This window comes from Aquarana catesbeiana, linkage group LG04 (assembly GCF_042186555.1).
Source record: "Aquarana catesbeiana isolate 2022-GZ linkage group LG04, ASM4218655v1, whole genome shotgun sequence".
NCBI lineage: Eukaryota > Metazoa > Chordata > Amphibia > Anura > Ranidae > Aquarana > Aquarana catesbeiana.
The window spans coordinates 542,246,916-542,263,305 of NC_133327.1; the positions used below are offsets into that span (position 1 = coordinate 542,246,916).

General features: G+C 41.7%; 1 protein-coding gene across 1 annotated transcript in view; it reads right to left on the reverse strand.

The window, feature by feature from the left end:
- The window catches only part of TULP4 (TUB like protein 4), a 276,431-nt gene that overhangs the window by 16,454 nt on the left and 243,587 nt on the right, over positions 1 to 16,390 (reverse strand). The window contains exons 9-12 of the mRNA XM_073627891.1: positions 8,285 to 8,519; positions 6,876 to 7,020; positions 3,746 to 3,890; positions 3,423 to 3,516 (exon numbers count right to left, since the gene is read on the reverse strand). Coding sequence (XP_073483992.1) covers positions 3,423 to 3,516; positions 3,746 to 3,890; positions 6,876 to 7,020; positions 8,285 to 8,519 — 619 coding nt within the window. The remainder of the gene's footprint in view (positions 1 to 3,422; positions 3,517 to 3,745; positions 3,891 to 6,875; positions 7,021 to 8,284; positions 8,520 to 16,390) is intronic.

The window sequence follows — 16,390 nt, forward strand, 5'->3', positions numbered from 1 at the left end:
GATGTGCCACCACAGCTGCCAAAAAGGTGCCCATCAGCTGCCAGTTAGTGCCCCCTAAGGATCGCCTGTCAGTGCCCAATAAAGTGCCAATCAGTGCCAATTAGTGCCCACCACAGTGCCAGTGCCCTACAGTAACACCTGTCAGAATCTCATCAGTACCTCATCATCAGTGCTGCCCATCAGTGCCACCTGTCAATGCCAATCACAGCCGCCTGTCAGCGCCAATCACAGCCGCCTGTCAGCGCCAATCACAGCCACCTGTCAGCCCCAATCACAGCCACCTGTCAGCCCCAATCACAGCCACCTGTCAGCCCCAATCACAGCCACCTGTCAGCCCCAATCACAGCCACCTGTCAGCCCCAATCACAGCCACCTGTCAGCCCCAATCACAGCCACCTGTCAGCCCCAATCACAGCCACCTGTCAGCCCCAATCACAGCCACCTGTCAGCCCCAATCACAGCCACCTGTCAGCCCCAATCACAGCCACCTGTCAGCGCCAATCAGTGCAGCCTATTAGTGCCCATAAGTGCCGCCTATCACTGCCCATCAGTGCTGCATATCAGTGCCCATAAATTCTACATATCAGTGCCAACTCATCAGTGCCACATCATCAGTGAAGGAGAAAACTAAATTTTATAACTGAAATGAAGAAAAACTTTTTTTTTTCAAAAATTTTTTAGTTTGTTTAGCAAAAAATAAAAACCACAGTGGTGATCAAATACCACCAAAAGAAAGCTCTATTTGTGCGAAGAAAATTATAAAAATTTCGTTTGGGTACAGTGTAGCATGACTACGCAATTGTCGTTCAAAATACGACAGCACTGAAAGCTAATTATTGTCCTGGGCAGGAAGGGGCAAAAGTGCCTGGTATAAAGCTCATCTTAATTCTTTTACACTATGATGCTTCTCCCTATTTAAATCCTATACATGCTTGTGTGGTGAGCACCATCCACCATCAATAGTGCCACATCAGGATTATTTTACCATTGAAATAATAATCCACCGTGGAGATGCAGGGTGTGCTTGTTTGAGATCTGTAATTCGAGATCCACGTTATCTGGCAAGAGGCTACCCTTTCAATATAAGGAGCACATTTAAGCACTGGAGCACTTTAAAGCTGCATTTTTCCACAAGCACCAAGCAGTTTATCACCCTGAATATTCATATGAACTTTTTTTAACCACTTAAAGACCAGCCTCGTTTTGAGATTTTGGTGTTTGCATGTTTAAAACAGTTTTTTTTGCTAGAAAATTACTTAGAATCCCCAAAAATTATATATTTGTTTCCCCTAACACCCTAGAGAATAAAATGGCGGTCATCACAATACTTTTTTTTCACGCCGTATTTGTGCAGCGGTCTTACAGGTGCACTTTTATTGGAAAAAAAATCACTTTTTTGAATAAAAAAAATAAGACAACAGTAAAGTTAGCTCAATTTTTTTTTTATATTGTGAAAGATAATGTTACGCCGAGTAAATTGATACCCAACATGTCTCGCTTCAAAATTGCGCCCGCTCGTGGAATGGCATCAAACTTTTACCCTCAAAAATCTCAATAGGCGACATTTAAAAAATTCTACAGGTTGCATGTTTTACGTTACAGAGGAGGTCTAGAGCTAGAATTATTGCTCTCACTCTACTGATCGCGGCGATACCTCACATGTGTGGTTTGACCACCGTTTTCATATGCGGGCGCTACTCATGTATGCGTTCGCTTCTGCGCGCGAGCTTGGACGGGGCATTTAACATTTTTTTTTTTCTTATTTTACTTGATTTTATTTATTTTTACACTTTAAAAAAAAAAAAAAATTGGGTCACTTTTATTCCTATTACAAGGAATGTAACCATCCCTTGTAATCAAAAAAAGCATGACAGGTCCTCTTAAATATGAGATCTGGGGTCAAAAAGTCCTCAGATCTCATATTTTGACTTAAATGCAATTAAAAAAAAAATGTTGTCATTTGAAAAAAATGACACTGAAAAAATGTGCCTTTAAAAGGTATGGGCGGAAGTGACGTTAGGACGTCGCTTCCGCCCTGCAGTGTCATGGAGACGGGTGGGGGGCATCTTCCCCTTACTCGTCTCCATGTCAGCCCAGGAGACAGACGCGATCGCCTCCGCTGCTTACCGGAGCCGTCGGCAGCGGCGGAGGACACCGGATCGCAGCGGGAGGGGGGGCCGCCTCTCCCACCACAGATAAAAGTGATCTAGCAGCGAATCCGCCGCAGAGACCACTTTTATCTTGTGGCTGACCGATGGCTGAACACGGGGATACCGGGGTTATGGCAGCTAGCTGCTGCCATAACAACGATACCCGCCCCCAAAAAAGGGACGTATATGTACATGCAGCAGTCGGCAAGTGGTTAAATAGACATGATGTATTATGGACTTTACTGTTTAGTTCACATATTGGTGCACATGATCAAATATTGCACATTGATTCATTTGTACATGGATTTTTTTTTTTACACCGGTTTTGGTGCATTATCTGAAAGTGCACCAAAAGTCCAGGACTTTTGGTGCACTTTTAGAAAAGGCACCAAAACCACTCAATCCAACAAAGTCTTTGGCAAAGCACAGGTAAATTACATGAAAACCATGGGTATGCGGCACTGCACCAGCGGATCAGTGTGAAAGAGGCATTAAGCAACAGGTTTAATTTAAAGTTCATCCTCGCAGCATATTTTACTTGCCTTCCCTTATGGCTGGGAATTAAAAGCCCTGTGTAAAGCTCTAAGTTTATTCCAGCTGGAGATCACACAGAGCTAAGGACTCTTTACCCCAGCCCTGTGACCATGCACTTTCTGAGTATTCAAATCGCTAAACACCAGCATGTGTCATATGGAAGATACCAAGTATTACCAAGGAAGACAAATATATGCAGTAGGGGGCATAGGCATTTGTTCTCTATGGGTAAAGCACAGGTTAACTTTAAGAATTGCTCATGCATACAGGGGTAAGCAGTGAAAAAAAAAATAAGGTGGATGGAGGGTAAGGTCAGAAGGGAGCTATCGAATGTTTAAGATACAGTAATCCATACCCTGCAAGTGTTGAGAATATGCAAAGTCATTGACAACTGGTTTCTACAAGACCAGGGAGTCCATACGTATGAACACATGTTTTTTGGCAGATATGGGTATTTGCCATTAATGATTTCATTTAGTCTGTGAAAAGCTATGTCAGTTTTTGTATTGTTTTATATGTTTATTTTGTTTTTGATTTTGGTATCAGAAACTTTTCTGTAGTAGCGTATTTGTATTGTCAAAAATTGATAAAAAAAATTTGTTGATTAAAAATAAAAGAACTGCTCATGCAAAATACAGAACAGTTCTTAGTGCCACAAAACATCTTCTCACAACAGCTGATTTTACATTTCTTACATTCGTTTTCTACAAAGACCTTTAAATCTGTATAAGAACTTACCCGCCCCAAGATTAGCTGGTAAGAAAGCTGCCAATCCTACAATTTTGAACTTGGTTCCCCATATGTTGGATGTGACCTGAGCAAGATAGTTATGCTGCAAAATAAAATATAGGCATCTTAAACATAGCATGAAATGTTTCTAATTACCTTCTTGCTTGATGGGGGATTCGGTGTTGAATGGAAATGACCTTGGCTAGCATGCCTTTCCTTTAGAGGCACTGAAGAATTTCAAGAATTACATATCTAGTAAGAATAGCCCTTACTGAAACTTAGTGTGAATCTGTCAGTCTTCTAAATACAAAAAGATTAAAGGCAGGTCTCACCTGAGTAATGTCTTCCAGAGGAAACTCTCTGCGAGTTAGGCTTGGTGACCCAATTGATGGTTTTCGTATAGGTAAGCGAGGAGACCTGGTAATTTCTTGAGTGGCTCGGGAAAGCTTTGGGGATTTTCTTGCTTCTATATTAATTCTGCAGTAAGCAAAAGGATTTGAGTGGTGTGGGATCAAAGCAGCACAATGATGGTCCGAAACAATGATTTTGACTTTCAATCAAAAGACAAATTTGTAACACTTATCACATACCTTTATATAGTTCATAGCTATTAAAATTAGCCAAGAAGCTCAGCAGAAGGGATTAATCACAACATTCCTAAAGCTAGCACATACAGTTCAGCAATAAACAGCTCCTGTAGTAATTTAATTGTAACCATTTGTGCAATATCTCAATCTTATGCACAATCTAAAATTTTGTATGGGGGGGGGGGGTAATTTTACAGGTATAAAAAGGGATGCTAGTGTGGTGGGACTACACCCAGTAGTAAGTGGCAAGTGTGTCCTATTACTGATAGGCGCACATGTCACGAGGCAGTCCAGAGACCATTAATCAAGAAGGCAGACAACAGTGTTAGTGCGTGTATGGAACAGCGCGTGGTGATGACGTTTCTTGTGAACGAAGGCGCAAAACCCAGGGAAATTTACAAAAAGACTTTGCTGTTCCCACATGCGTCTCATCACTGTACTGTGCTTGAACACAATCATTCACAAACATATGAATTTTTGAAAAGTTAGCGCACGCTGGGTACCAAGACAGCTTTCCACTTTTGACCAGCACAGAAGAGTTGAAGTCTTCAGCGGGTTAAGGAGCGAAGCAGGCTGTCCTAGGATGGTTCAGGCGTACTGACAAATCTTTCTATGCCAAAGCTTTTCAGACATTAAACGCTGGGCTAAGTGTAAAAATATAGCAGGGGAGTTTGTCGAAATTAAATGCAGTTTCCACTCCTTAAAATTTGTTCTTTTAATACACAGTGTCTTGAAAAAGTATTCATAACCCTTGAAATTTTCCACATTTTGTCATATTACAACCAAAAACGTAAATGTATTTTATGTGATAAACCAACAAAGTGGCACATGTATATAGGCAATAATGAATCAATTAAATTAGATAAATATATAAATACACAATTATAAATATATAAAGTGTCTCTTCAGTATTGCAGCAGCGCTGTGCACCCCAATTAAACAGGGTCTCAGGGTCAAGTTTCTTTCTGAAATAGATTAAGAAAGAGACCCTGTATAATTGGGGTGCACAGCGCTGCTGCAATACTGAAGAGACACTTTATATATTTATAATTGTGTATTTATATATTTATCTAATTTAATTGATTAATTATTGCCTATATACATGTTCTACTATTTAAGCAGCTGCTACTAGTCATATAATTATTTATGTGCCGCACATACACCGCTAGAATATTGTACTAAGCGCAGAGCATTGTTGTTTTTTTGGGACGGGCATATACAACATACATTCATACAAAGTGGCACATAATTGTGAAGTGGAAGGAAAATGATAAATGGTTTTCAAAATTTTTTAACAAATAAATATCTGAAAAGTGTGGCGTGCATTTATATTCAGCCCCCCTGAGTCAATACTTTGTAGAACCACCTTTTGCTGCAATTACAGCTACAGTCTTTATAGGTATGTCTCTACCAACTTTGCTCAGCTAGAGAGTGAAATTTTTTCCCATTCTTCTTTGCAAAATAGCTCAAGCTCTGTCAAATTGGATGGCGAGCATCTGTGAACAGCAATTTTTAAGTCTTGCCACGGATTCTTGATTAGATTTAGGCCTGGACTTTGATTGGGCCATTCTAACACATGAATACGCTTTGATCTAAACCATTCCTTTGTAGCTCTGGCTGTCTGTATGTTTAGGGTTGTTGTCCTGTTGGAGGTTAACCTCCGCTCCAGTCTCAAGTCTTTTGTAGACTTTTGTAGAGTTCCCTGTCCCTGCTATAGAAAAGCATCCCCACGACATGATAATGCCACCACAATGTTTCATGGTAGGGATGGGGTTCAGGGTGATGTGCAGTGTTAGTTTTCCGCCACACATAGCGTTTTGCTTTAAGGCCACAAAGTACAATTTTGGTCTTATCTGACCAGAGCACCTTCTTCCACATGTTTGCTGTGTCCCCCACATGGCTTCTCGCTAACTGCAAACAGGACTTCTTATGGATTTCTTTCAACAGTGGCTTTCTTCTTTGTCACTCTTCCATAAAGGTCAGATTTGTGGAGTGCACGACTAATAGTTGTCCAGTGGACAGATTCTCCCACCTGAGCTATGGATCTCTGCAGCTCCTCCAGAGTTACAATGGGCCTCTTGGCTGTTTCTCTGATTAATGCTCTCCGTGCCCGACCTGATAGTTTAGGTAGACGGCCATGTCTTAATAGGTTTGCAGTTGTGCCCTACTCTTTCCATTTTCGGATGATGGATTGAACAGTGCTTCGTGAGATGTTCAAAGCTTGAGATTTTTTTTTTTTATAACCTAACCCTGCTTTAAACTTCTCCACAACTTTATCCCTGATCTGTCTGGTGTGATCCTTTGGCCTTTATGATGCTGTTTGTTCACTAAGGTTCTCTAAAAAACCTCAAAGGGCTTCATAGAACAGCTGTATTTATACTGAGATTAAATTACACACAGATGGACTCTATTTACTAATTAGGTGACTTCTAAAGGCAATTGGTTCCACTAATACTGAATAAAAATGCATGCCACACTTTTTAGATATTTATTTGTAAAAAATGTTAAAAACCTTTTATAATTTTCCTTCTACTTCACAATTAAGTGCCACTTTATGTTGGTCTATCACATAAAATTCCAATAAAATGCATGTTTTTGTTTGTAACATGACGAAATGTGGAAAATTTAAAGGGGTATGAAAACTTTTTCAAGGCACTGTAATAGAGATGAACAAAGGCTGATGTATACATTCCAGTGTGAATGACTGCCATGGCACCAAAGGTGGAGTGTAGTTATTTGCAGGATTACCAGGTAAAAATAAAGGTTAAAAGCATGAAAATTGAAAACGAATGTGGCCAGCAAATATAGAGTTCTGCTTTATAAGTATTAATACACACACATGCACATACATAAAAACAAAAAGGCATATAAGAACCTGGGGAGTTTGGGAGATTTACTAGCTCTTGTAACCTTCGGAGATTTCTTAGCTGCCCAGTCATCACTAAGTTCGATATCACTGGAATCTGAGCAATTACAGCTGTCAATAACTGCAGAGATCAACCCATTGCCATAGATTTCATCTAGAAACACAATAAAAGAATGAATTAGTAGAGCATGACCCTATAAAAAACACCAGCATAACAGAAATGAGGGAATTCCTGAAATGCTATCCTTGTGTATAAATATCAAAACCTACTCAAAGTGGATCCAGCATGGAAATGTACAAATGACTGTAGATGATTGGGCCCTGAAGAAACATTTTGATAGGTCCTCTAAACAGCTTGGTGCCCCATCTTTCTGATAAAATCTCTGTTGGCTTAAACATTTTCTGTACTATAATATAAACAGCTTACTAGTGGCCTTTGTAAACCTCTTATTTTTGCCCCATTTACACTAATAAGTGGGCATTTCCAAATAAAAGCTCCATGTATACTGATGGCCAGTAAAAGACAAGGCCCCTTTAAAGACCCTTTAAAATGTGCAATTCATATAATCATACCTCGTAAATTGGTCAGTGTAAATGCAAATGCCCCCTTTTATATTGGTGGCCAGTGGGAAGAAAAATTCCCCTCCATTACATTGCTGGTCAGTGGGAGTAAAAATGCTCGCTTTAAACTGGTGGTCAGGAAGCAAGAAAAAGATGCCCCCTACATTGGTGGTCAGGGACAGAAAGGATACCTCCCCTATATAGGTAATCAGGAGGAGAAGAGATGCTCCCTTTCATAGGTGGTCAGGGGCAGGTAGGATGCCCCTCTACATTGAAGCGGGGTATAGGGCAGGAAGGATTATCCCTTACACTGGTCAGAAAAAATTAAAGACCTCACATTGACGGTCACTGATTTTAAATTTGTCAGAAGCCGGCATTGAGAAGCACCCCAGAATTCTGTAAGAGGGGGTGGCGGCTTGAGTCAGGGGAGCTGCAGATGCTGTGCATGCATCATATTACACCCTAAATATGGATGTAACATCATACATGTTTAGAAAGATTGAGTTAGCCTTTAAAAAGAATATACACCCCTATTCACAGCCTAATTCTGAATTCCGACATACAGATAGCCTCTAGGGGAAGCACCACTAAAAACATAGGAAATTTTACCAAGAACATAAGCAAGCATTTTAATAATGTATAAACGATGTCAGAAAGTGCTTTTTCTTACATGTTATAATAGAGAAAATGAATGCTCACTAAAAACATCTTTGTTTCTCTTTTAGACTAACATGAAAATTAAATCTAATTATATTGCAAAATGCAAATGGGTAGAAAGAGTTCAAACTTATTTTCTACAAAAAGACAGTTAAAATTATTTCACAAATTATTCCATGAATGAGAAGAAAAAAAAATACCTGCTTTTCCATCTGTTTTAGGATCCATAATTACAAACTCTGGTCGCAGTTTACTTATTCTTCGCCCTTTGAGAACAGGCACCAGCCCACCTAGGTACTCCAAGTAAAGAGTATAGCACGGTCCTCCAACCTCTGGATCATCCTCTGTCCTCTTCATAGTGCAGTGCAACCTCTCATTTCCCGACGTAGGGTAACTCACAAAATCTCGCATGTTATTAGGGTCAGGAATGGGAGGCTTGATAGAACATAATTAAACAATTTAGAAATTCCATGACATAGTTGAAGTACTATAACTCCCTGTTCTTTGCTGAAACTAGCTTTTTTTAACGAAAACATCAATATTTGACATAATTCTGCTTTGACAGTTTTTTCTGTTCTACACCAATTACATATTCCACAATAATGGGTAGGGACACAACATAGTCCCGAAAAAATCAGATATACATTATAGCAGTTATATTATAGTCACACTTTGCTACTTTTGCCTCATACAGTTTCACTGATAAAAACCTATTTTAAAAGCATAAAGTGGAACGTCACTCTCTCAATCAATATTTACTATTTTTAATTCTTATGCTGCTATGCTGATAGGAAAGTATATCATATTTATGTTTTAAACCCTTTTTTTTTTTTTTTTTTTTTTTTTACATTTAAGTTACTTCCTGGTTTCCAAGCCTAGGAAAATGATGTCACACACACCAGGAGGGGTTTTCTCAGATATGTACACCCTGCTGCCTGTGTTCAGTCAGATTAGGTGACCCGTCAGCTTTTGTAACGTAAGTGACGTTCCGGCATGGCCATCTTGGTACACACCGCACTCGGCCGCAATAAGGATACAGTGAGAAGGCGGCAAGCGGACATCTTTTTACACCCACCAGAGTCTTGCATTTCACCCTTATTTTTAACACTAAACTGAGCTTATATAGTGAAATACAGGATTTTGAAATCCATCTGACTGTTTTGATGTTGAATTTTAAAAGCAGCGGCAAGCCTGCTGATCTCACAGGTTTGCTAATCTGACAGAACACCGCTACTTTGAAAATTAAACATCAAAACAGCAGACAGATTTCCAAATACTGTATTTCACTATATAAGCTCAGTTTACTATTAAAAATAAGTGTGAAATGCAAGACACCCGTGGGTGTAAAAGGATGTCCGCTTGAGGCCTTCTCACTGTATCCTTACGGCGGCTGAGTGCGGGGTGTTTCAAGATGGCCGTGACAGAATGTCACTTGCGTTACAAAATTTGATGAGTCGCCTAATCTGACGGAACACCCGCATGCTTAAGCTAAGGGTACATGGATTTCAGGAAGTAAATGCTACATGACTCATCTGCCCTTATTCAAGATGGCCATGGCCAGAAATGCTAGGGTTTGTGTTTTTCAAACTGATTTCTCACTAAAAAAAAGCATGGAGACATGAATGGATGGGGGGGTTTGCTATGAATATTAAAAATGAATTAAATAGCGTTTTTGGTGCTCAGATGCAGCATAGTTCTGCTTTAAGGTAGAACTATGATCTTTAAAAAAAAAAATCTAAGAGGGGTGTATGCGAGATAATAATGAAGAAGGATTTGACTCAGTCATGGGAGGTAAAAAGATTTGTGGACTTACCATAATGTTTTTTGCTAAAGTTTACTGAGGAACAAGAAATTCAGGAAATCTTAAAACAGTCAGGTTATACTGCCCCACACAGGTTCCTCAGTAGGGTTCAAGAAAAAAAGATTTAACAGCAAGTATACAAATCTTATTTTCTTTATTATCCATTGAGGGACATAGAAAAAAAATGTGTCAAATCTATACAATATATTGAAATTGCCACGACCAAGGGGAGGACAACAAGGATCAACTTAAAGTGGTGTTCCGGCCGAAATTATACATTTTAAATAAAAATACCCCTATAATACACAAGCTTAATGTGTTCTAGTAAAGTTAGTCTGTAAACTAAGGTCTGTTTTGTTCCTTTATAGCAGTAGTTTGTTATTTTATAAACTTACAGCAGGCTGTGGCCATCTTAAGCGTGGGCATCTGAAGCCAGACTGTATTTCTTCCTGGATCTCATCCTTGCAGATCTCAAACATGCTCAGTGCAGCACAAGCAGTGTAATAGGTTTCAGGTCAGGTTTGCATAGCAACGGCAGTTTCAGAGGAAGTTGCCCCGCTTCCCAGAAGGCATTGCAAACAGGAAATGATGCGATGGGCCGCGGCCAGGGAGGAGGAAGTGAAAAATGAATACAGCAGATATACAGTAGGTGCTGAGAAAAAAAATTAAAAAATATCCAATTTGTTTACAGTGCACAGTTTAGTGAGGGATGCTGAAGAGTTGTAAAAGTGGGTGGAACTCCACTTTAATGTTCCAGACTAGGACAGATAATCACTGCTAATGAGAAACTGGTACCTAAAAGGAAACATTGACCTCAGCCAGTAAAGTAGAGGACCAACCAATCATCCACCATAAAAACAGGTGAAACAAAAACATTACTGAAATGGGAGAAAAACCTGACCAACAAATACCATCATCAACAAAAAAGGTTTACTGGACTGAGACCCAGAGAAGAAAGTGGATCTTTAAGAGAAGTTCAAACAGACATACCTTGTCTAATTGAAAGAAAAAACTTTATATGCTCTTTTCTGGAAACTCCAGCACTGCAAAATCCTACTAAGTCATTGTTTTTTTTTTTATCCAAAAGAAAAATTTTATTAAGAAAAACATATAAATACATACTGACATTTCAATTATATTGAAGGATACATTCTAACATTAGATGCATCGAACTTGTATACTTTGCATACTGAACATTGATCTACCATCTCTTGAACCATTTATTTGTCTATACATTACTTGACTATCTGTCTGAAGCTCATACTACAGTCAGATTTAAGGCACCGGCAACAGTAATGAAACAGAGGAAGGAAAAAAAACTAAAGAAGAGGAGAAAAAGGAAAGGGAGATTGGAAAAAGGAATGGCTCTGTCAGTCTGACATTTAGTACCTCAGACCCCCACACCCAACAGTCTGCCCACGACCAAATCCACCGGGGCAAGCCCAGGTACATTCAGCCACGGTCCCCAAAGTTTCTCAAATTTCTGTGGGCAACCTCTGTGTTGGTAAATTATTTTTCCCTTCCTTAGCATTTCCCCCACAGCATCAATCCATTCTTTAAGAGCAGGAGGCTCTTCTGAAATCCAATGTAGCATTATTTGCTTACGTGCCATGAATATAGCTCTAGTAACTGCCACTTTGGTATTCTCATCCCACCCCAACTCATCTATCACATTGAGCAAACAGTGTTTTGGATCTGTGGGTAACGAGACCTGGAATACCCTGCTAACAGTGTCCACCACCCCCTTCCAGTAAGGGTGGAGCTTTGGGCACCTCCACAGTAGGTGGACCAGGTCTTCATGCTCCCTTTTGCATCTGGTACAGAGTGGAGTAGGTCTAAGACCCATAACAGTCTGTGGGGGGTATAATATACTCTTAATACAATATACAATTGTGTCAATCTTTGCGAAACATTTAGAGAGCATTTTTGGAAAATCTGTCTAATATATACCACCCCATATCTCCTCCACATCGCCCCATGCTGTATCTTGGCTAATTCTGGGTATGGATCATTGAACTAGATTGGGCTGTAGTCCGTGTATCCTGTTACTCCCTGTATATATTTAGTCTTGGTCCAGATTTTTTAGATTAGGTCATAAGTCGGGTATTTCTTATTCGGTTTGCCAAAGCCTAACGCTTCCAGGGCTGTCAGAACCGAGTCTCTCTTTACTGTGTGCAACATCACAAGTTCTGAGGAATTACAGATATCTCTCTCCCTCTCTGTGCCTGTGTGTAGTGTACCTATTAATTGCTGTAGCTGTGCAGCTATATAGTAGAGCCACGGATTTGGTAGGGCGAGTCCTCCTTCATCCATGGGATGTTGGAGATGTTCGAGTTTAATCCTTGGTGAACGGCCTTTCCATATGAGCATTCGAAATAGGGAATTGATGATTCTAAACGTCTTTAAGGGCACTACCATGGGTGCATTATGGAGTACGTATAATAATTGGGGCATAAGAATCATTTTAATCAAATTCACCCTGTCTGCTACCGCCAGACAGAGTGAATTCCACATTTTAATCCGTTCCCTAAACCTTTGTAACAATGGAGATATATTTAGTCTACCGTAGTCCCGGATCCCAGGCGTCACCTGGATACCTAAGTATATGAACGAGGTAGTCAAGGGTACCATACTAGTGGAATGGGGGGGTTCCCCCCTTGTCAATAAGCATCAGGGAGAATTTGGTCCAGTTAATCTGGAGTCCCGAATACCTGCCAAATTCCACTATGGTGGACATAGCCTGTGTGAGAGATTTGTCTACATCTCCAAGCAGGATCATGGTGTCGTCAGCATATAGCATCAATTTCTCCTGCTTTTCTCCGTATCGAAATCCTACAATACCAGGATTGGCTCTTACTTTAATTGCAAGGGGTTCTATGGCTAGCGCGAAGAGCAAGGGTGACAAAGGGCACCCCTGTCTCGTACCTCTCCCCAGAGTGAAGGTGTGTGACATAGACCCAGATGCCCGGATAGCCGCTTGCGGGTTGTGATATAGCTGACGCACCCATGAAATGTATATGTCACCAAAACCGAAGTGTTTAAGAACTTCCCACAAGTACTCCCACTCAATGCTATCAAAAGCCTTCATAGCATCCAGTGAGAGCAAAGCCCTCTGTACCACATTATCCGCCGAAGACTTCATGTTTAGATAAAGCCTTCTCAAATTTACCGCCATTGATTTATTAGGCATGAATCCAGCCTGATCAGGGTGAATAATGCCCGTAATGGCCCCATTCAGCCTCATCGCTAGGACCTTAGCTAAAAGCTTGATATCGCTCTGCAAAAGAGATATGGGCCTGTATGAGCCAGGGTCTATCGGGTCCTTGCCAGGCTTCAGTATGAGTACTATGTTGGCCGTAGTCATAGAGGGGGGCAAAACCCCTCGTTCCCGGGCCGCATTAAAAACTGCCAGTAATTTAGGTAGAAGTATTTCAGCGTATTGCTTGTAAACTTCTATGGGTATCCCATCTGCCCCAGGGGCCTTACAGTTAGGGAATGCTGCCAATGCCATCTGCAGTTCTTCTAAAGTGAGGGTGGCATCTAGGGCCTCTTTATGTTCATTTGTGAGTTGTGGGAAGTCAATGTCCTGTAAGTATTTCACTAGGTCTTCCGGGGTATATTACCCCGTTGGAAGATACAGGGTCTCATAGAATTTGGCCAGTTCCAGTAGTATAAGGTCAGGGGAGCTCACTAACTTGCCCTCAGATGTTTTAAAAGCTCCAATTGCGGGGGGAACGTTGTTGAGAGTTAGCTATCTTGGCCAGTAGACGCCCTGTACTTTCTCCCTCCTCATAAAATGCCAACCTGGAGAAGAATAATTTCTTCTCTGCCGTGGAGGATACCAGTCGCTTGTAAGCAGATTGAGCCGACTGCCAGGCCTCCCTGCCCGAGTCTGTCGAGGTACGTACATATGTCTCCTCCAGAGCCGCCACTTGCTTTTCAAGTTCTTCCCTATGCCCACATGAATTCTTCTTTACCGTTCCTATTTCTGAAATGAGAAATCCTCTCATATAAGCCTTAAAAGCGTCCCACTGTACCGCCAGGGACTCCAAAAATTCCCGGGCATCCAGAAATTCCTTCATGCTCTGCTCCATCTCATTGTGAGTTAAAAATAATTTCAGCCAAAAGGCATTAAATTTCCATGGGGCTCTTGGTAAGCCCGGATTTCAGGGATATAATCAAGCTGATCACTAAGTGTGAGTGATCTGACACACGACGGGGCTTATATATCACTTCTGAGACGGATGGGAGCATAGCAAGGTTGCCCACAGCCAGATCAATTCTAGACAACGTCCCATGAGTCTTGGAGAAACAGGAAAATTGTCTATCCCTCGTATTTCTGTGTCTCCATATATCAACCCAGCCAACCTCATTAAGCAATCTTAGCAATGGAGAGTCCCTCGATGTGACAGAGACCCCCAAACTGGGGTGTCTGTCCATGGAAGGACTCAGCCAGCAGTTAAAGTCCCCCACTATCAGCAACGGCAAGTCCGGTCGGCCCTCTAAGATAAGTTAGCAATGACCGGAGTACCGCCACCGTAAACGGCGGGGGTACATATACACACACCAGTATACAGTACATCTTTCTCACCCTACAATGCAAAAAAATATACCTTCCCTCATCATCTATACAAACATCTAATTCTTGGAAATCTACAGAATCATGGATCATTACACTCACACCCCTTGAATATGAGGTGTGAGTGGAATGGTATGCTTTTCCCACCCAGGCATATTTAAGACAACATTTAGTTTTAACAGTTAGATGTGTCTCCTGCATACATAGAATCATAGGATGGTATTTTTTCAAACAGGTGGAAATCATCATATGCTTAAGTGGGGAGCCTAAGCCTCTTACATTCCAGGAGATTATTGGCAGTTCAGCCATTGGACAAAACAATGCATGGCCTTAAGGAGGGGTACGGTACAAGGGCCCACTCCAGGAAAATCCGTGACATATCAGAGCCGATAGGGCTAAGTAAGGTTGGGGGATCCACACACAGTAGGTGTGGTGGGGTCCATGTCAGCGTACGTCGTCTCCGGTCAGGGAGTTCAAGCTTGAGCCTGAAGTCAGTGGCGTCAGTTGCAATGATTTGTACAGTGCAGCAGTTCCCGTATGCAGTGTTTTGGTAGTATATCTCTCGGTATAAGCGAAAAAAATATAAAGAAAAAACAAAAAAAACAGGTTGTCAACAGGACAAGCCAACTCAAGTGAACTTGAAACAAAAACCAACATGGTATTCTTGCTTTATCTCTCGCATAAAGAGAACACATTTTCTCTTGCCTACTTCACAAGATAGCTCACTGTTCGCGTAACACTATCATGGTTCCCAGCAGCATAAGGCAAGAAGATTCCCCAAAAAGGAAATATGGCTAGTAAATACTGCAGGATCCAGGGGGGAATGTTTGCTCCTTTCAAGGGGCAACAGGTGAACGTCAAACAAATCTTCTGTATTTCAGTTGTGTGGATCTCCACTTGTTTTCAGTAGTGGGTATATCAGGCGGGTCTGTCTCCGTCTTCTCTATCCCGGTGTCGTAGGGCCTGTTCGTTACGGTCTAGCCACATGGCTGCATCCTGGGCTGATTCAAAGAAGTGGGCCTGTCTGTTAGCTGTGACTCTAAGTTTAGCTGGGTACAGCATGGCATATGGAAGCTGCAGAGCTTGCAGGCGCCTTTTCACATCCGAGAATTTAGCCCTGCGTTTCTGTACCTCCACAGAAAAGTCGGGGTAAATCAACACTCGGACCCCGTTCACCTGGACATTAGCCTTCTCTCGTGCATTCCGCAATACTGCTTCTCTGTCTCTGTAATGCATAAGCCGGGGCAGGATGGGTCTGGGGGGGGCCTCCTGGTTGTGGCGGGCGACCTGGTGTGCGGTGTGCCCTCTCCACTGTAAAGAATGGGGAAAAGGCCTCCCTCCCAAATATCTCAGCCAGCCAGGTCTCCACAAATGTGGTAGCATCTCTACCTTCAGTTTTCTCTGGCAGTCCTACTATGCGTATGTTATTACGTCTTAGGCGGTTTTCCATGTCATCTGCTCTGTTATTGGTGTCTTTAGCAAGTTGATAGGCAGCATGGGCCTCCCGAGCAACCGGCGGGAGTTTGTCTTCAATATCACTCACTCTGCTTTCCACTGCAGTCATACGTTCTCTAATCTTCTGCAGGTCCTGTCTCAACAGGGACACATCCTCTCTCAGCCCACCAAATTGCTCTTTAAGGGTGTTTACAGAGGCTGTGCAGACATGCACAGCCCTAAGTATGTCAGCTAAAGTTGGCTGCTCCGAGTCCTCACTGTCAGCTTCTATGTGGAGAGAGGGGGGCCGCTCCGCAGAAGCGTCTGTCTCTCCCTGCATATCAATTTGCAGTGTGCCCAGCTCTCCCATCACATGTGCTGCATCCTGGGATGGTTCAGCAGACCCCCCTGCGTCTTGTTCTTGGTGCCCCCCCAGCTTTTTAGCGTAATATAACATATCCCTCGGGTACTCTTTACCCTGTAATTTCTTTG